General features: G+C 35.5%; 1 protein-coding gene across 1 annotated transcript in view; it reads right to left on the bottom strand.

Annotated features, from left to right (window-relative positions):
• The window catches only part of LOC149797077 (replication factor C subunit 3-like), a 31,468-nt gene extending 20,638 nt beyond the window's left edge, over nucleotides 1-10,830 (bottom strand). The window contains exons 1-3 of the mRNA XM_089961753.1: nucleotides 10,672-10,830; nucleotides 6,735-6,940; nucleotides 2,477-2,574 (exon numbers count right to left, since the gene is read on the bottom strand). Coding sequence (XP_089817879.1) covers nucleotides 2,477-2,574; nucleotides 6,735-6,940; nucleotides 10,672-10,758 — 391 coding nt within the window. The 5' untranslated portion in view covers nucleotides 10,759-10,830. The remainder of the gene's footprint in view (nucleotides 1-2,476; nucleotides 2,575-6,734; nucleotides 6,941-10,671) is intronic.
• Nucleotides 10,831-21,906: the final 11,076 nt, after the last annotated feature.

Genomic DNA, 21,906 nt, shown 5'->3' with positions numbered 1-21,906 from the left:
CTTCTTTCAACACCACATACTATTCCTTGTCTATTGTTTGACTCCCTTAAAAAGGCATAGTAAATGCACTTGAGAACAGGATTCCCCTTGCAGAATACTTCACTTACTTTTCATTCAGCCTTGACAGCCCAGTCAAAACAGCATCCATTAAAACACCATAAAGCGAATATATTAAAATCCCAAATGAGGCTAATAAGTACATAAGTACAACAGGATTCCCCTTACAGAGTACTTCACTGACTTTTCAATCAGCCTTGACAGCCCAGTCAAAACAGCATCCATACATGCCAACCCCTGGTGAGGAAAAAGTGTAGTCCAAGTGGACAAAAAAAGTAATCTGAGCAGAAAAAGAGTAATCTGCATATAACATGATAAAAATTCAATGAGCATATATACAAAATGATTTATTTATCCCTCTGGACTTTTAACATCGATTACTGCTTCAAGTCTTCATATATAACACTTTGAGCTTTAAAAAGCAATGACTCTCATACTGCATTTCAAAACACTTTGTACTAGCTGAAACTATGAACGTTTTGCACACCAGTAGAGCACTAAGTGCTGGGTTAGAGAGCCTGGATCTGAATTCAGTTTTATTTTTGTTAACAAAACTGAACAATCGCTCAGTCAGCATTAGAATGGCAGAGAACCAATATTCCTATCGTAACCTAACAAAGAAGAGGAAATTTATATCTTACAGTTATTGGGTCTTTTAGCTGGGAAATAAGATGAAAAAAATCAACTCTGTCTGCATGAAGTACATTGTTAGGTAGAGTGCCAACTTCAAGAGTTTTCCTTCTAATTTATCAGCAGCCTTTCCTGCAGCATGGTGCAGAGACAACCTGCTATGTACAATGATGGAGATATTTTTCAAAATATAGAATGCAAACTCCTTTATGAATTCCAGTCATCACTGATGCAGTATCAGCTGAAATCTACATACAGTTCTGCCAACTTACGTTTATTCAAAGCATTATCAAGCAAATTAAAAAAATGTTTTCTCCAGTGGAATCTACTATTAATTCTGGTAATGAAAGAAGAGCACTCTGACTTTGCCGTTTTCATTGTCAAAGTCTCTTACACAGACTGTGTACAACTTTTTGTCATAATCTCCACTCCTGTCTGTTGCAATAATAAACGGCCCAATTTTCATGGCTTCTGCAATTTTAAGTAAAGTATCTTCTGCTAAACACCTAACAATATTAGATGATTTTGTTCTTGCACAAGCATATTTTCTGCAATTATGGAATCGGGAAACATCTGTTTGAACAAAGGACCAATGTAGTCTTCTACCACTAGAGGCAGTTCGTGTTCTATTAAGAATTTGGCAGATAACGCCTCTGCATTTATAAATTCGTGTCCACAATTAAGTTCTGCTGTAAAAAAGAAGTTATCTTAGTACTGGAGTTAGTAAATCAAGCTAATTCAAGGTTTCTTTGTTTTTACCATCATGACCAATATTAAAATCCTTTCCACGTAGCCTGCAAGGGGCCTGAAGTTGCCCTAGAACGTGTAATTCATGTATTCATCTCTGAATTGGTTTTTCCATCTTTTCCTAATCCATCTGTGAAATTATTTTAAATTTTTTTTATCTAGCACATGCATCATCTAGAAAAAATCAGACTTGACTTTTAGCACCAAATACATACAGACTGGTTCTGTACCAGATATGAATTAGAACAAACAATACGAGAGAAAGATCAAAAGTTAAAAAAAAACATTCTGTTCTCTCCTAACTAAGCCATACAGCTGCTAACAGAAACAGAGGTCAAAAGTAGAAACCAGCATGTTTTTGGAAATAGGGTAACTGCTATAAACAGAACATAATACTGTTAGGAAAGTGCATGCAAGTCTTCAGACAAGTGCACTCTTATGTCGTAGTTACATAGAAGCCGTCTTTTTTAGAATACGGTCTGTGGGATTAATGGGATGTTAATAAAAATGAGAAAACAAATTGTGAATTGTTTTGGGAGGGGGATATACACCAAAAACGTGTAATCCAAATACAGCTACGCATAAGGTGTAATTTAGTGGAAAGAAAGCGTAATGATTACGCCAAAAGGTATAATGGTTGGCATATTTGAGCATCCATTCAAACACTGTAAAGCGGCTATATTAAAATCCCAAACGAGGCTAATAAGTATATAAGCAAACCAAACAGAAGTCTTACATAAGGAAAATTAACCTTCTTCAATAAAGTGAATTTGTTTTTAAATTCAGGCACTTTTCAAAGACTACTGAGAGTTTTCAAGCACCTTTTCCAGTATTTTTGGGAACTGATCTAAAATTCAAACACTTTTCATGGGTAACCACCAAAATTCAAGCACTGTTCATGACTGTGTGAATTTCTGAAGGTGAGCAAAATATATACAAATTCCAAGTTAAGATGTAATAATTTCAGTGTTCCTTTTGCAATTTTATTCAACTCACTTTCTTATTCAATTTCTAATAACAATTAAAATAATAAAGAAGTTACCTTTGAATTCTTTCTGTGTCGAAGTTTCAAGCTGGTTGACTTGTGCTACGGTCTTGATCAGCTCTTGAATTACAACTCTGTCATTGTTACCTGCATCACTAAAATACAAGATAAAGAGGTCAATACTCAACCTGTTTGAATGGATTTGCTACTTATACGCACAGTACCATACCGTTACTACGCTGGTAGATTACAAGGATGTTAAAACTGAGCAGCTGCCTCAAATTTTGCACATTTAAAAATAGGTGCACCACTCTTTCCCCATTACCCTGTGCTGCCATAAAAAAACAAACTCTTTTGGGATAGTGGCTAGCATGCTGATTCATGACCAAAGGGTGTGGGTTCGAATCCTACAATCAGACCAGCCTAGGTCAGTTGCCATGGCGTGCCCTTGAGCAAGACACTTTTACTCCTATAGCATCAGCACTAAATAACCTACTTGTGCTGCTGTGCATAAAGAACCAAGCCAAATCAAAAACATTTGGCTGCTCCTGGCACCGTATTGTATATAATCTTACGCATTCTGACATAGTAGTGTGATCGCAATGAAAAAAAATATTTTTCGTACTAGTGTACTTGAGCAGTGTGGTGGGAAATAGCAGCTTCATAAAGAATTATATAATAATTATAAAGCATTTACATTTAATAGCAATCATGTAATAAATCTATTTAAAATTTCTCATAACAATTTGATTAAGTTTTTGGAATTTAAAGTGCCAAAGTTAATATCAGTTATGTAAAAATATATAAGTAATGGTTTTAGAATACATGGCCGAAATTCTTTTCCACTTAGATGTTCATACTTTGCTGCGGATGGCTATCTGCCAGTGCACTGTCTGCACTTATATTTATAGACTCATATTCACGTCACATGACCTTAGTTAGCCAATCAATGTTAGTCCTTCTCAGGGTTAGCCATGGCAGTAACCAAGTCAACTGTTCAAGCTGCATGAAAAATCCCCCTGAACACAAAATTTAGGCAAAATTAAGTTGTCCTTTCAATGTCCATGGTGTGCATTTTTACTATTAATCTTATTTATATATTCATATCTCTGATTAAGTAGAACTGAACAAAATGGACAAGTATATTTTGATGTGAATCAAGTGAGAGTACAATATGCTGATGATGCAATGAGTCGTAATACAGTAAGAAATAGACCCTATAAAATGCATACTATTTTGCACATTAAAGTAAAATAAGTTCTACATAGCCAAGAACATACAATAATGAACAGTAACATTAGTTTTAACTTATTTTGTTCAACAAAAGTCTGACAAGAAAAATGCAATTCTTCAGCTGGGAACATTGATTCCATCACTATCCTGCATCTCTGCTGTTTCAGTACCAAAACTCCACTGGATGGATGAAGTCACTAATATGGACTAACATCATATTTCTGGCTTTCCAGAATCTCGGAAGGTAAGATAATTCATTTCCTAAACTATTCCTGAGAAGTTCCAGCACGGCACACACATGGTCCAACAGGGAAATGAATATGGCACAATAACTGCTAACATGCGAACTTCTTTCCACTTAACGCTGATGTCCCTGGGCTTGTAGAACTGTTGATTTATTTTAGATGAATTCCTTGATGAATTCATTAATACTCATGACAACAGCGTGACAGTAAGAGGACCAGAACATGGTTTTATACTCACATTTAGTATAAAACACAGAGTACACATTTTTAAGAGATACAGATGGTGATCTAAACAATGGTGGGTGGGTGACATATGTTCAAGAATGGAAGAAGTAATTCACACGTGGTAGATATTTTCAGTGACAGATAAAAATGACATATCAAATATGCCAAAGTCTCGTAGGTCAAACATCATCTCACATCTCAACATTTAACATCAAATAATCTTCACACATTAATTGGACAATGTTTGTGTATGCAAAACTCCATTCACAATACCATTAAGGTATTGCAAAATAGTGAACTGCCTTGTGTTTTTCAGACATTGTTTCATGTTTTTACATTATCATTATTGGTATTATTGGAAAAGGAATGTAGTTCTTAACTGTGCCAAGTATTTTGATTTGTTGAGATAGGTATTACAATATAACTATATATATATAAAATGTGTGTTCTCTTATTTGAATTAAGCCTGCTAATTCCCAGTATTCATGTTTGCATTTAACATTGGATTTAAGCAATACTTTATTTGAAGCTGAATATTTTCTGAGTTATTTTGGCCATATGACTTCAAAGAGAAATACAGAAATTAGATTGTTAACAGAGTAACCAGATTACATTATTGTAATTGCAATTCAGTAAAAATGGTTTATCAGCTACCCATAATAATTGTTTAACATACTTTCTAAAAGTTCACAAATAATGGCACTTTTGAAAGATTTCTAAAAGCATTAAAAACAAGCCTACAAGCCTTGTACCATGTACATGAGGGCAAATGCACGTGTCTTCAGTCAAATCATAATGTTTGTCCTCGTTTCTTTGTTGCGGATAAAACATTACCATAACAATTTATACATAACATTAAAATGCATAAAATTACAGATATGGCTCCTTTATAGTTGGCATATGAACTAAACCCTTCCAATCGAATCAACACAGACAAGCAAGGGCATCTATTTTTAGAAGAAGCGGTTTTCATAATGTAACCACTCACTTTTTATAGCTTAATACAACTGTCCATAGATAGGATTGCACATTTATGGTTTATTTGTCTACATCCTTGTAGTAATTTTAGGCACTGTTTAACTAGTATCTGCTACGCTGCTTTTTTTCCGTATTTTCACAAATATGAGTCAAGTCAGAAAACAACTTTGACCGTACACCGCTTCTCGCAATTCCACAACATAGCATTGTTCCTTACGTTCTGACCTACCTAATTGCATTTTAAAGTTAAATCTTAAATAACATAATACCTAGGCTTTGCTTTCTATGAATTATATATTTTTGTGAATATATATGCCCAATGATTTACAAAAATAGATGATTTAATAAACTGGCAGTTCCCAGACACAGTGATGTCAATCATTATTTCCCCATTACTGGTTCACTAAGGGTTTCAAACTCATTCTATGACAAAACAGTGTACAAGAGACATTTAAAATATCCAGATCACCGATTCTGTTATTTAAACACAAATTGCTACTTACACACTATTGTTAAAGTTACGAAACACAAGTCTGTATGTTTTTTTAATCATCAATGGATGTCATGTAGAAATCGGGCAGTGATAGTTGCTAACTTACTTGAGAAAGGGTTAATCATCACTCAGCTATCAAAACACATGCCTGTGAATGTACAAGAGTTTGTCAGCATAACTGATATCAAAACTAGGTGCAGCTACTGATGGCTTGATAAATACATTTCACTACAGCACAACACTAGAACTAACCTGGCTAAGGCCGGGGGAATCTCAAAAAGTATGGCCAGTTAATGTACATGTAAAAAAAACACAGGGCAAAGTCGTTTTCACTGTCCTACAGAAGAAGGTGAAGTTTACATTTTTTAGGCAACTTAGTCACCCACTTTGCCTGGTAGCGTGATCCTCGAGTATTATATCCATTATATCAGCAAAAATATAATTCGATGGGCAGTTCCTTGCAACAAGATGCATCCATTTTAACCCGATGACACTTTATAAAACTACTTCAATGGCAGAACATTTAATAAAAACACAGAAACCATTCAAAACCGACATTGATAGAAGAAGCAACTTTAGGGAGAGATTTGTTGTTGTTGTGGGGTTTAACGCCATTTTTCAGCACAAGATAGGCTATACATGGCGGCCAGTATTAAGGGTGGAGGAAAAACCTGGGAAAACCCCGGAAAGAACCACCGACCCACAAGAAGCTACTGGCAAGCTTTCTCACATACCCACATTGGCTGAATCCAAGACTCAAACACACGCAGACAGAGGTGAGATGACAGTGATCCGTAATGGACAGCTCTTTAGACCACTCGGCTACTCTGGGCTCCTTAGGGAGAGATAATATGGGACTAATTTTTCCCAGGAATACTTCGAGTGAAAGACAGGATGGTGGTGATTTTATCAATTAAAACTGTCCTTATCAAACTAAGCAAACTCTAGGCATTTATGAGCTTTGAAGCTTGTTGAGCAAAATGGACAAATATGGTCACTGTTTCTTGTAGTGCTACAAAGTTAGCTTTATATAGCATGAAAATACTGCATAGATCAAAAGAAGTTAAAAGTCCTATTGTAATTATTAGAACTCTTAAAAATATGCAGATAGAAAAAAACCGTAAGTATATATAACAACTACCTTGGATTAACCTCAATGTGGTAGTTGCTGGAAATGGTAGATATTTCTATCTTCTTTTTTGATGGAGTGGTAAAAGAGTTTTGTTCTATTCGCAATTTTTCTACACCTGATCCATACAGTTCCCGGAGCAAGCACATGATCCTTGTCTTCTTTCCTGATCCGGATGGGCCATATACCAGTAGGTGAGGAAAGTCTCCACTCTGTACCTGAAGAAAATTAAGACAAAACTGAATCTCAAATACATCCCTACCCTGCTTTGAGAGGATATGGTGTCCTGCCCTATGGGGTGGGGGACTGTCCAGTCTTAAATCTCTCAAGAAATGCTGCATATACTCGTTTTTAAGTTCAATCCAACTGAAAACTGCAGATCTGTCATCTCATAATTCTAATGTGGTGAGACACAGCAGTGTCCAAAAATGATCTATATGTGCAGTTATGTGTTGTTCACAAATCTTTCTGCAATAAATTGCATTTTTTTAAGAAATAGATTAACACTAATATTAATTATAGAATGTCCCTATATGTATCATTGGAGAAGCCATGTGTGATTCAAACCAAACAAGTTTTCAGCATACTGCCAGAATTTTTCTGAAGATACTGCATACACATAGCTGCCAACCTTCCAGGCTCACAATTAGTGAAAATAGTGATAAAAAGTCGTGAATTTGGACATGAATTCGTGAAAAATACCATGACAATAACTACATCCACTCTGACCACTCCAACCGTCAATACACTATATCAAGTTCACAAAATAAATATAAAACACTACACATATGCAGAAATATTTATTTATCAAGGCATTATACTGTGGAAGACTTGAACTTCCTCAACTGCTTGATCGTAAATTTGTTTTCTAAACAGTTCCGACTTATTGCCTGCAGGTTGATGTTGGGGACTAAAATTGCTGACAAATTTTCTGCAGCTAAGGAGGCCCTTATTTTTCCTCACTAAAGAAAATACTCTTACGCTGTCACTGTTGCTGTGAGTAATGCACAGGAACTGCAGCATTTTCGGTTCTTCCACAGGAAAAAAAGCGATTTTCGAGTCCGGGAACATTTGTCAGAACAAATGTTTAGCATGGTCTCCAGCTGATAAAGGTAGATTGTGTTCGACAAGAAAACTCACAAATAATGCTTCAGCGTTGGTAGCCTGCAGGTCTTCCGCAAATGGTTTAAAATATTCCTGAGATGAAATCTGCGAATTCTTAATTTTCCCAACTTCGACGTGTTTTTTTGCAACCGACATTCTTCCTCACATTGTCTCTGCGATGACACACTAAGCGCAAAAAGCATGAATGAATATCAATGTTTAATGGCAGAATGCACGGCCAATTTTTGATATATTCCAAATTAAACTTCACTTTTTCAGTAATACATTTCTTTTTCCTTGTGGTGAAGACATTTTCAAAATCTTACATGCGAGGCTGAACGGTAACTCAAATCAGTGTTTTGACGCATGCGCGGAGCAAATTTCCGGCTAAGCCCCCGTTTCTCTCAAAAGCATTTGTAAAACTACTCTTATACATATAGATTAAAAGAGGCTAAAATGCTTGCTACCGGGCCAACTGTACTAATCAGCTGTAGATCTACTAATATCGTGACCAGCAGTACCAGACCGTTTTGGCAACTGCGAATATCACGACTAGAGCTTAACGGGAAATTGGTTATTTTATTAAAGATTTAAAATAATTGAGGATTGGAAAATTCGTGAATGTTTGGCTTACTGCGTGAATCCGTGAATCGCTAAAAAAGTCGTGAAATTCACACCAAATTCGTGAGGGTTGGCAGCTATGCACACAGTACACACATTAAAGCTGTACCGATTAATTGGCCATACTCATAATTGGGTCGATTATTGGAACAATTGCTATAATTGGTATCGGCAGAAATAATCGGTGCCAATAAACAAATTTCCAAAAATATGAATTTAATCATAACATTCATCTTGACATGGCTTGAATTTTAAATCAGATTTAAATAGTGGAAATTAAGGTATGCACATTTGATTTGGGGGTTAATTGAAAGAAAGTATATTCTTAAAAGTAAATACTTTTTAACATGCTTGCTGTAAACTACTGCTGATTGCATGCTCACAATAAATTATCAATACCATGCATGCACTCATCCCAATCATAACAGCCAACCAGCCAATGAGGCCTTGTGTGGCTGTTGAACTTCCAGCATACACATTACTGGGATGGTCCTGGCTTTTAAAAAGTTGTCACAAAAAAAAAAATCACAAATCTCAACATTTTGTTGCCAATTTTCAAAAAATTTTGCCAGAATAAGTAGTATATATTTTTCCAAGACTATTAATGGAATAGGCAATGAAAATAGAAAAAGATGGGATAGTTATTACTTTACTGACAACAAGCAATACAGCTATAATATTACAAAATAAATCATTACATGACTGTTTTGCACTACTTCCATGGTCTTTGCATTGCGCATCACCGTTAGTGCATAGGTCTAACTGTTGTCACCTGAAATAAATGCATTATCAAATGTAAAATATCTACTTTCCTACAGTCTCATTTTTTAATAGAAACATCAGGTATTAAGCAAATCTATATTATATTATTTTCCAAATAATAGTTTTGTAAGAAACTTTATTTAGATAATGACATTTTAATACTAAAACCCCATGATCATACTTTGCAATGTAAGATAAGTGACGTATAATGCGACTATCAATTTCACGCATACAAGAATCTAATCCCCCCGTTTTTATGGCTAGCTTCACAAAGTACATCTCCGTCAACCAGGAGTTCAGAAATTTATTTTTGCTGCACTTTACATGCTTTGCTTATTAGTGAATTGCTTTCTAAATCCCAGGAATGATCACTGAATGCTGTAGATTTTTTTCTCGACAAGCAAATTATGATCTTCATTCCCACCAATGAAAATTACACAAGTCAACTTGACCTGGCGTAACTACCGTCCGTATATATAAGCATTGATTACAATTAATTAAATTAAAAGAAGGAATGAATATCACAGAGCATACATGCCCCCCCAAAAACTAATTCAGAATAAATGTGTTATTTAGTAAAGTTTTATTTGCATATATGAGTTAACAATAAGAAATAATGTGGGATATAAAATGTGGGAAATAGTTATCACATGTATGGTAGCCTGAGACCACATATAAACTGTTAACATACATCCGCACCCATTTTAGGCATTGTTAGTTATAACAAAAATAGGGCATGGTTTACTTGTCAATCAAATGCTAGTGCTTTCACTAACTGTAGAACAGGCGGTTTCTTGAAATAATCGGTCTCATAATTGGTATTGGCAATTTTAATAATTGGCTATACACGGTATCAGCATAAAGTGACATCGGAACAGCTTTAACACACATCAAGTTTTACAGACTGCCCACTCAATCCAGTAGATGGGGAGAGAGTTGCAGGGGATTAAGCACCCACCATAAGTAGTGGAAGTCCACAGTCTGATGGATATTTCCCCATTCAAGCTGAAATCAACTCAAGCTAGTGGAAATCCATCAAACTATCCTATAACGTCTTTTTTTTTTTTTGTCTTCCAACCTACACCCACCACTCTGTAGTGTAATAAGCAAATATTGTAGATGTCCTGGACAGCTTAAATTTGGGTAATTCCTAGCAGCTATTGGTCAATGTTGTGACTGGTGGAATGGAAGAATCCACACTGCACACACCGTAGCGATATGACAATTGTTAAAGCTACGTTAAAAATCCAAATCACACACACATGTAAATAATTCTATAAAAATCACTAAACTCAAATTTTGCTTTTTATCATTATTCAAACACATACAAATCAAAGTACATTTATCATCATGAGTATTGGCATACAAATATGTGTATTTTGCTTTCGCTACTGTGCAACTTGTTTTCGAGATTACTTGTGACGTCATATTTCCCATTTAGAAAGCTACATTAGCAACCTACCAGCTTCTTTAGACGAGAAGCTTGATCTTTGTGGTAGTCTAACTTATTAAGTGAAGTTGGTCTATGTTTGTCAACCCACAGACTCATCGTTTCTGTTGTTATTCCTCTTGCTTCCAATTTCGCGGGAACGGAGCCGGAAGACGGACTGTATCTAAACAAAAACACGTCGTAGAAGAATAATAAATACGGATAATCATTCACTGACAACACAAGTCAGGATTATACATATCGATACAAACAGTGACAGTTTTCGGGCTGTCCTAGTTCGATAAATCACCCCCCCCCCCCATCTGTGTTGATAATGATGGACGATATTGCAGATCTGATGTCACATGTGCATTAAAATGTGCAATTTTGCTGCATGCAAATCTTTCCGGAACACACCTGCGCGCACTATAGACACGAACCGGTATTTGGTAGCTGCCATATCTAGCGCGAAATTCAAAATGGCCACAGGACAGAGGGTTGTGCTATTCTATACGTAGATTTAGAAGTCGACAAACATAGGATTTATCATTTGGTCCGGAAATATAATGTACATGTCACCAAAGAACCCTTCAGGCGACGGTAGTTCCTCAGGCGCGAGAAATGCAGGTAAGTGTATAAAATGTACATCGATGTATGTAGACAAAATTGACTGCCGAGTTTTGCATCTTTTAATTTTTTAAGGAGATATCATCCCCTAATCCGCCAGTCAGTATCATCAAAGGCGAGGGCCGATTTATCGGCCTGCCTGGTGAGAAATGGGGACAATGGGATACTAAAATTTAATTTCTATATTACTGAAGAAATTCTTTGAAATATTTGTAGAAAAATACAGGTTTGTTTTCCAAGTCTGTTTCGTGATTTTGATTTTTTTTATCGTAGCTTTAACAATTTTTCAGTCATATCGCTACGATGTCTGCAGTGTGGCAGTTTATAGTGATTTCTAGCACTGGGGCATCATGCCGCAGACATGTAGCATGATGTCCCACCCAGTCACATTATCCTGACACCAGGCCGACCAGTCCTAACACTAACCTCTAAATGCTGAGCGCCAAGCGAGGTAGCTGTTAGGACCATTTTTGTATGTCTATGGTATGCCTCGGCCGGGGATCGAACCCACGACTACCGCATCCGAGACGGACGCTCTAATCACTAGGTCACTGGGGCGGTCGTTTTCCAAGTCAAATTTATTTCTGAATATGCTTTAATTATAATATGTTTTAAACAAAACCCACAATTTCGCCCCCCCCCCCCCCCCCAGCTTGCGGGTTATTTGCACACCGCTATATATACACACCGCTGCCGGGCTTCTCTGCACACATAAGGCTTCTGTCACCAATATTGGCAGAAAACGCATACTGAATTCGACCGATTCACGAAAATAAAATCATGCAACGCTTGCCATTTGAAAAGAAACAATTGTCACCAAAACATTCTGTCCAAAACAATACTAATTTTGGACACACGGGATACTGCCCTGTGCTTTCATGATATGTCGGCCTATTCTGCCCATGACTTTGAAAAGATGTAATGTTAATGCATGCATCTGGCTATGGAAATGAAACACCTCATTTGGACGCTTTCTGTCAGCATTTCAGCCGAGGAACTATGCCAGGTTTATAGCTGGTTTTACAAAAATCAACGTAAGAATGCCACCAAATGGCAAAAGATATTAAGCAAACTAATCGATATTGTACAACAATTAGCGAAAGTTGAACAATTTATAAAAAAAAAGCTATTATGTTGAAGAAAAACAACAATGAGTAGTATGTAACGTTTGTACAACGTCACATCTATGGAGAACATGCTAAAAAATTATGAAACAGACTTAACCGTCAATTTGTTGACGAGTTGGATAGTAGACGATAAAGTAGGTGTGGGACAACTTGCAAAATTAAAAACTTGGATTAAGATGCAGCATTATGCTAAGTGAACATTTCTGTAATTTAAATAATGTATTTAAGTGTATGATTCTAAAAGAGAAATATTAAATACGTTTTGGGGTTACAAGTTAAATAAGGTCATGGAGTGGGTTTTCATGTTGACATTTAGAAGTCACGTTTTCATTTGCATCTGGAATAGAAATATGGGATATTTTTTCACTTTATGAATATCACTTTTCTTAATTAAAGGACGATTGTTCTTCCTTGATACAAATTGGATCTTCGACTGTAGATATGAAGGTTTCAGGTCAAGTTTGTTTAACATTTCTGAATTTCGAAAATTCATTAAACCAGAATCATATCCTCAGTGTGTGGGACAGGTACAACTAAAATGATTGAATAATTGACATGGTTATTTCACCTAAAATACTCATGTAACGTATATATATATATATATATATATATATATATATATATATATATATATATATATATATATATATATATATATATATATATATATATCACAAAGTTGTATATGTTTCTACATCCTGGGCTTGTTAATAATGTAATTTAAGTCATTTACATTCTTTTTAACCGTATAAGGATCATACTATTTTTTCCCCAAAGAAGATTCTCGGGTAGTGGCAAGAGAGTCAAAAGTCTATCATCAAGATCAAAACATTTCTCAAGTATTTCTGTCATATCTTAATTTTGTCTTTTGCTGACTGGAGTGAAGAATGGTTGTTGCTATTTCACAAGCCTTTGAATAGTATATTTGAAATCAAAGACATAGTCAAGAAGATTAATTTCTGAATCTTCAGCTGAAAGAAGTCTATATTTTAATAACTTCAGATGTCCACGGACAGCATGGCCGAAGGAATGTTCAAAATTAGAATTGAAACCTAATGATTCTTGAACTGATTCCTTAACTGCAAACAAGAGCCAATGAACACTCTTATCCCAATCGTTTCCTTTATCAAAGCAATATAACGGAATCGTATTCTTGCAAGTCGGATGAAATCTTTCTGAAGCCTTTTAACTTGACAGGTAGAAGATTTTCAATTGTTGGATGCCTAATTCAATAATACCTTCTTCGAAACTTCCACATATAAAATCTGGTCTCTGATCAGACTGGGTTGATTTGGGAAGACAACGAAGTGTTAAAAAGGAAAATCTTATCAAAGCTTCTAAATAGTTTTAGTTGTAATACTTCTCAGAGGAATTATCTCTTGAAATCTTGTGGACATACACATCATGGTCAACATGTATTGATTGCCTGGTTTGCTGCTAGGTAAGGGACCGCCACAGTGTACCATTAGTCTGCTAAATGATCCGTAAGATACATGAATAAGTTGCATATGAGAATCAGGAATCTTCTGATTGGATTTTCCTACCATTTGACAAGTGTGACAAGATCTACAATATTTAGAAATATAAATTAATTTCTTCCAATAAAAATGATTCAAGATCTTGTGATAAGTTTTATTGACTCCTAAATGACCAGCCAAGGGCGTGTAATCGGCTAGACTAAGCATGTCTGTCTAAACGACATAGAAACTTGGAACATATAATTTCATAGCTCATTGACAACTCTTCACCAGCGGGTACCTCAGGTGGTCTCCATTTTCTCATAAGGAGGCCATTTTTCACAAAATAACAGACTGTATTTGTGTGGCTTCAGTTTCGCTAAAAGCCACATGAAACAAACAGGAGATATTAGAATCTTGTACCTATTCGATGACAAGTGATTGTGTTTTGTTACCCTGAATACAATAGAGAGAATGAGTACTAAAAGACGATCACTGAGAAAAATACATGTTGACTGATCAATGGCAGGAGCAAACGTGGTTTATCAGACACTGTCCATTAAATGTGTAAGCTAAAGGGATATTCTCCTGATCAACATAAATCTTTAGAGCTCTTTTTGCCATACTATTTTAACTCCACAAGCAGGGTACTTATCACAATAGGATATAAATTTTGATGCAAACAAGGTTTGTCAGTTACAGATAGACTTTCCAGCTTGATAAATGCTTAGTGATAAATGAATACCCCTCAATGGGTAAAGAAAACACTGTTCCTACAGACACGGGTCCTGAAATTAAGACTGATGACACCATAATGCAATGGAGAGGAAAATTAAGAACCTTGAGGAAGACTTATCAGATAAAGGCAATGTATCTAATAATAAAAGACTCCGAGAAAAGCATGTGTTCGTTAATATTTTAATAGGGTTAGGCTTTGTATAATCACCAATAAATAATATAGAACCTTTCGACATGCATGTTTCCTAATTCTCCATAATAAAAGCAGAATGGGGCTTATTCGATCCAACCAATGTATTGGATTCAATACATGACCGTGACCTTGATATTTTTTTAAATAAGAGCATTTGGAATAGCTCTATCTATTTTCTACTGCTTATTATTTAGCATGCAGCAATTATAAATAATATGTCACCCCTTACAATAAATGCACGTAGAAAGAGAAAAGGATTTCTGATCCGCCTTATTAGAGGTTTGATTCATAAAACTTCTGCCATACTGGGAGTTGGTAGTTCACGTATGAGACTGACATGACATTTTACCAAAACGTTGCTGAGAGGAAGACTTTACAAATATAATTTTGTGAGTAAAGGAATAATCATCAGTAGTACGAGCAGTATTTTCCAACGTTTATAGTTTATGCTCATCAATTTATGTCCTGACATCACTATTAATCCAACTGTTTAAGTATTCAACTAATATGAATTGTCTGGTGTTATTGTAATCTTGATCAACCTTCTTGGCTGAGCACCACCTGTCAAACAGTTGTTCTATTTCCCATGATAATTCAATGGGGGTCTGTCCAGTTTCTTTTCTACAATTCCTAAACCTTTTTCGATATGTCTCAATTACCAACTCCTAACACTTGAAGATACATATCTTAACCACATCATAAATAGCACATCGGTATATCTACAGTGAACTATAGACTTCACGAATTTTGCCATTAAGTACACATTGTAATAATAAGGTCCAATGCTCTTTTGTCCATTTCAATTTTTCAGCAACTTACTCAAAATGAGGAAAGTATTGATCTACATAATTTTCTTTAAAAGGGGAAACTAACCTAATATTCCTGGTAACATGAAAAATGAACTTATATATAAAGGAGAAATTTCTCTCCAGCGAGTGCTAATTTATTAATTTCAGTTGCATTTCTCTTTCTTCTCTCATTTGCATTTCGCTTTCTTCTCTCTCTCTCTCTCTCTCTCTCTCTCTCTCTCTCTCTCTCTCTCTCTCTCTCACACACACACACACACACACACACACAAAAGAGTGAAAAGCAACAAGCTTTGTCAAATTAAGCAAATAATTTTTATTTCCCTAGAATACAAAATACATATGTAATTAAAAAAGAACTAACGGTATTGCGAATCAATCCTTAATGATTCTGTAATTTCAGACACAATTCCTAATAATTTAAAGTCCTGAATAAATTCAGTAGAAGTCCAAATTAAATCCAAACCTGAAAGTGAAGACTTGTCTGTGGCAGCTCGTAGAGTGTTGATGTGCCAACAGTCTTTTGTTGAATCACATTGATTTAATTCCAGGTTTTAATTCACCATAAATTCCAGTGAATGTCTCTATCCAAGAATTTTATCAGAGTACTTTTGTATTTCCAAATAAAATAATCTCTTGAAGTCAATAATTTGAAGAAAATAGATTCCAGCCCGAAATAATACTGGACACAACATATAATACAACTTGACTGTACTAGAACTTAAAGCACGAATGAAAAACCCTCTCAGTTAGAAGATAATATATAGTTCTCTACTTGACCTCAGGTCACAACTAGCATTTTCTATTTTAAAAAATACTATTACCTAATAGAAAATAACCTTCTAGAACGATCCTGATGTTTACGAAATAAAAATATTAGTTATTATTAGAAACCAGAACCTGGACTATGACAAATGCACTTAGGAAATTCCAAAACCTAGACCTAGACCCAAAAAAACATATTTACTTCTATTAATTCTGATTTTAAAAGCATACATATAGAGAATAATTTAGACGTGTATTAGTTATTTACAGAATGAAATACAAAAGTCAGTTTAGGACAAGGTCAAGACAACATATAGCATGTAATGAAATATAAAAAATATATAAAAAGACTAACTAAGAAACAATGCAAATTAAATATACATAACACTATTCTCTCTAGACTTACATGACTCTTGTTCCATCTGGTTTTTAACTGTAATTCTTTTAATTTCCTATCAATGTCAGATACAGACATACTAATCAAACCAAAATCACTTTTATCCCAAAAAATTGCTTCCACCACTTCCACCAAATATTGGACCATTTTTTGTAATTACTTCCATCGCTGAAGGAACTCATCCTTTATGAAAGATTCTAACCCTTTCTGGGTAGGATTTGAAACAAAGTTCACTATATTAGATGACATTGCGAATGCATATTGGTTTAACTATAGATTTCTTAAATGAGTGAAATTAAACTCTATACCAGGGACAAAGAAAATTCAGAAATAAAATCAATTTAATTTTTAAAAATGGTTTGAATTTCTCTAACATATTTTACAGAAATTCATATCCTGCTCGAGCCTTCAATTTGGGTTTGGACTCCATGGTCTTAAAATAATCATAAAAAAAGTAAACCACCAAGTATTGGAAAATTCAACATATCATTTACTTCCTAAAATAGAAAGTCAAAATTAAAAAGAAACTTACATTATTGTGAATTAATCCCAAATAATCCTAAAATTTCCGTCACAAGTCCCAAAGGATAGAATATTCCGAATGAAGTCCTGTATTGTATTTGCTTTAGTGCCAGTGGCCTTGAATGAGCTGACATGCTAACAGTATTAATATATTACAATGATATATTCCATGATTTCACAATAATCGCCATATAGTGTTTTAGTCCAAAAGTCAGTAAGCACATTGTAATTCCATTGAATTATTAAAGAAATAAATCCTCTCAAATTATAACTGAACACAACTCAAAGTTATTCCAATAGACAGATGTAAAAATAAAAATGAATAATTTTTGTAAACAACCTTATATTGATCCAAACTTGACGTATGTCGCAATAACCGTTCCTGAAGAAAAAAACAACTCCAGCATCGTGATTAAAAATTGCGAATGAACCTGACACAAATCAGGTAGTCCATGGATTTTTTCCAAGAGAGGAAAAAAAAAAACGATACCCTGAACCAAAATCAAAGTAAACATCTTGCAAATGATCATTATCTTAAAACATAATCTACAATCAAGAACAAAAATAAGTTATGTAATATGATATTAAAACTGATCATTGAAATCTACAATCATGGATGAAAGTTAAACAGAGAATAAAGACAAATATAACATATGTACACCATATAGGCCAACATTAACATTATATATATATATATATATATATATATATATATATATATATATATATATATATATATATATATATATATATATATGGGCAGTATTTTTGGGGGGTATCATGTATTTGATGAAAATATCAGAAAAGTTTATCAGAACAGGAAGAAGAATTCCATTTATCTCCTTTATGCCATTTCCGGCTCAACAATTTAAAAATTCGACCGATAATTTAGATAACCTAATTCAAATCCCTATTAAATCGTCAACCTTTGTGTCAACTATCCAAGAGATACCTCTACGTATTGCATTATTCAATGCCCAGTCAATAGGACCACAGGAAAAGCGCACAGAAATAGTTAATTTTATCAACGACCAGAATAGTGACGTCTTTTTCCTGACAGAAACATGGCTAAAAACATCAGGCGATGAGCCCAAGTGCGCGGATCTAACACCCACTGGTTACTCTATCAAGTCGTTCTCCCGCCACTCTCGCGGAGGTGGAATTGCTGTCATCACAAAGAACTCCATGATCAAACGTCTTATCCACACCACAACATTTAATTTCGACCACACATCGTTTGAACTAGTCCAAACCACACTCACACTGGAGCAAAGGTCAGTCCATTTTTTCTGCCAATACCGCCCTCCTCCTAGTAGAAAAAACAAGCTGACTGAATCTCTCTTTTTTGAGCAGTTTCCGAATCTCCTGGAGTATGGAAATTCGATAGGTGGCAACCTGATTATTCTTGGAGATTTCAACTTTCACTTTGACTGTCCCGGAAACCCAAACACATAAAAACTCATAGATTCCATTAATGTGTTCAACCTCAAACAGTCAGTTAACCAACCCACCCATAAACATGGTGACATTTTAGACTCGATTCTTCATAGACCCTGGTATCCAATGAACTTGCATCAGATCACCTCTACATTATATGCCATCTTGACGTATCAGTCCCTAACCCTCCATCTTTATCTGCTACTAAGAGAAACCTCCGTATGATAAATAGAACCAAACTAATGCATGACATCCAAGCAAACCTAACAACTTGCTTACCTCCTACACCAGAACAACTCGATAACTGCCTGCGTTCGTTGCTCGACAAACATGCCCAAGCTACCAAGTGCAGAGTATCAATTCAAAAGTGTTCTCCATGGTATAGCAGTGTTAGGGGCCAGTTTTGCACTGCTAAAAGAGACCGCCGTAAAGCTGAGAGGCTTTGGCTTTCCACCAGACTCACTATTCATAAGCAAATATATGAAGCCGCTAAGAAGAATGTCACAAATATAGTCCATGCAGCGAAATCAGCCCACTACAGTACTAAGATCATGGAAAGTTTCAGCTGCAAAGAGCTCTTCGAGATTGCTAACAAGCTAATGTCAAGAACAAATGTACACCACTTCCAACTACCTTCTCTCCAGTCGACCTTCCGGACATGTTTGCAAATTTCTTCCGTGACAAAGAACAAACCATTAGAGATAAGCTTGACACCACAATTTCAATTGACTCGTCGTCACCATACAGTTGGGGTACAGAATTTGAACGGCAACCATTAGCAGCATTTCAACTTGTCTCTATGAATTTCGTACGTACAATCCTGATGAAAAGTGCACCAAAGTCATGTGAACTTGATCCATTTCAAACATCACTGCTGCTTGAGTGCTTAGATCCAGTATTGCCTTCACTAACTGATGTTATTAATACCTCTCTCTCATCCGGGGAATTCCCATCATCTTTCAAAACTGCCATTGTAAAGCCTCTGCTGAAGAAACCAACAATAGACCATAACGATTTCAAAAACTACTGCCCAGTTTCTAATCTCCCATTCATATAAAAAATCTTAGAAAAGGTTGTTCTATCCGAACTTGTATCTCATCTGAATTCAAACAGTCTTTTTAGCAATGTACAATCTTCATATCGCCCTTGCCACAGTACTGAAACTACTCTTCTAAAAGTAGCTAATGACATTCTCTCAGCTTTGGATAGCGAAAAGATTACAGTCCTCACCCTCTTGATTTGTCTGCAGCATTTGACAAAATAGACCATGATATATTACTTCACCGCCTCCAGCATCTATTTAGCATTCATGATACAGCCTTACTGTGTTTCAAGTTCTACTTGGTCAACAGGACACAAATTGTGTCTGCAAATGGAATACACTCCAGCCCAGTTAATCTATGTTGTGGTGTTCCACAGGGGTCTGTTTTTGGACTTGTTCTCTTCATTCTATACACTCAGCCGCTCTCAAGTGTCATAGATCATCATCCAGTGTCTCACCAGTTGTACGCTGATGACACCCAAATATACAAATCTAGCCACCCAACTGAAGTTGATGCTACCATCCAAGGTGTAGAGAGGTGCATATCTGATGTGAAATCATGGATGACATGTTACAGGCTGCAGATGAATGATGATAAAACTGAGGCCATTCTGATCACAACACAAAGACTTTCTCATTCACATCCTTTACCTCAAACAATAAATATCAGCAACACCAACATTAAATTCACACAGTCAGTACGATACCTAGGTGTTACTCTGGACAGTACTCTCACATTGCATCAACATGTCATGAACATATGCAAGGCTGCATATCTTGAGCTGAGACGCCTCAGCTCCATTCGCAAATATCTTTCAGTTGATGCCACTAAAACACTTGTGTGTTCATTAGTACTTTCAAGACTGAACTAATGTAACTCAACACTGTCTAGTTCATCTCAATATCTACTCCAGAAACTTCAGAAAGTTCAAAACACAGCTGCTTGGATCATACTTAGAGTACCACAATCAGAGCACACCTCCACACTGCTCTGTACCCTACACTGGCTATCCATTCGATCTAGAATCAAACACAAAATTTGTTCTCTGTGCTACGTTTCAATGACGGACTCCAGTCCAACATACCTATCCGACCTCACCCAAGTGTACACACCAGCAAGATACTTACGCTCCTCTTCTGACAATCGTATACTCATTATTCCCACTAAGAAAACAAAGTCATATGGACAAAGTTCTTTTGCATACCAGGGCCCAGCAACGTGGAATGAATTGCCCACTGAACTTAGACACAAAGACACAGTGATCCCATTCAAGAGTGCTCATAAAACTCACTTATTTCGACTGCAAGAACAAATTTAAAGACCTAGTAATGTTTCCTACCTTAAATATTTTCAGCATGTATTTAAGTTTTCTAATGTCAGGGTGTTTGTTTTTTGTAATCATATCATTATATTTGTTTTTTATGTTATAGGTGTTGTCTAATGTTGTAAAGCGCTTAGAGCTTCTAAAGATTAGGCGCTATACAAAGTCCTCATTATTATTATTATTATTATTATTATAAGATAATGTAATTCAGTCTTTTTCATACTTACATTAGCCCAATACACAAAATCACTCTGTCAAGTTAGGCAACATGCATTGATTTTGTTTACAGCTGGTATCACGTTGTGGTGTGACTCTAGTTTCGTTTGATGGTTAATAGATTTATTACAAAACGTGTTTCACCAGCCTTTTTATGTATTTGTAAAGGTGGCGGTCTACATTTTCCTATATTGCACTGCGTTAGATTTTTTTTTAAAGAAAACAAATTTTCCCGGTTTTCCTCTTTGGTTACACTGGCTAGTTTTATAAAAAGGCCACAAAAAGAGCAAACGAAAAAAACAACAAAAAATTTATTAGGTAGTCTTAAAAGAACTTCTAAATCAATTTATTTTGGTGCATGATTGATTGGTGTAATTGGATTATAGAGTATACAGCTTGGCCTTACTTCACATGTGCACCTTTTAAAAGAAACTGCTAGCTCCGCTTGCTCATTTTCATTTCCTGGAATTCAGAGGTAAATTGTGAAAAGCAAAACAGAGCTGATATCTTTATTTTGACATTTTCTATACATGGCATTTCATTCATTGCACTTTCAGAAGCTGTATCGTTCAGTCTGTCCAGATTCATTTTCCCTTAATTTAAATAACTGATAAAG

Source organism: Sinohyriopsis cumingii, chromosome 6 (assembly GCF_028554795.1).
Source record: "Sinohyriopsis cumingii isolate HCF-2022 chromosome 6, ASM2855479v2, whole genome shotgun sequence".
Classification (NCBI taxonomy): Eukaryota; Metazoa; Mollusca; class Bivalvia; order Unionida; family Unionidae; genus Sinohyriopsis; species Sinohyriopsis cumingii.
Note: the sequence above shows the minus strand (reverse complement) of the source record. Positions and strands in the feature narration are given on the sequence as shown.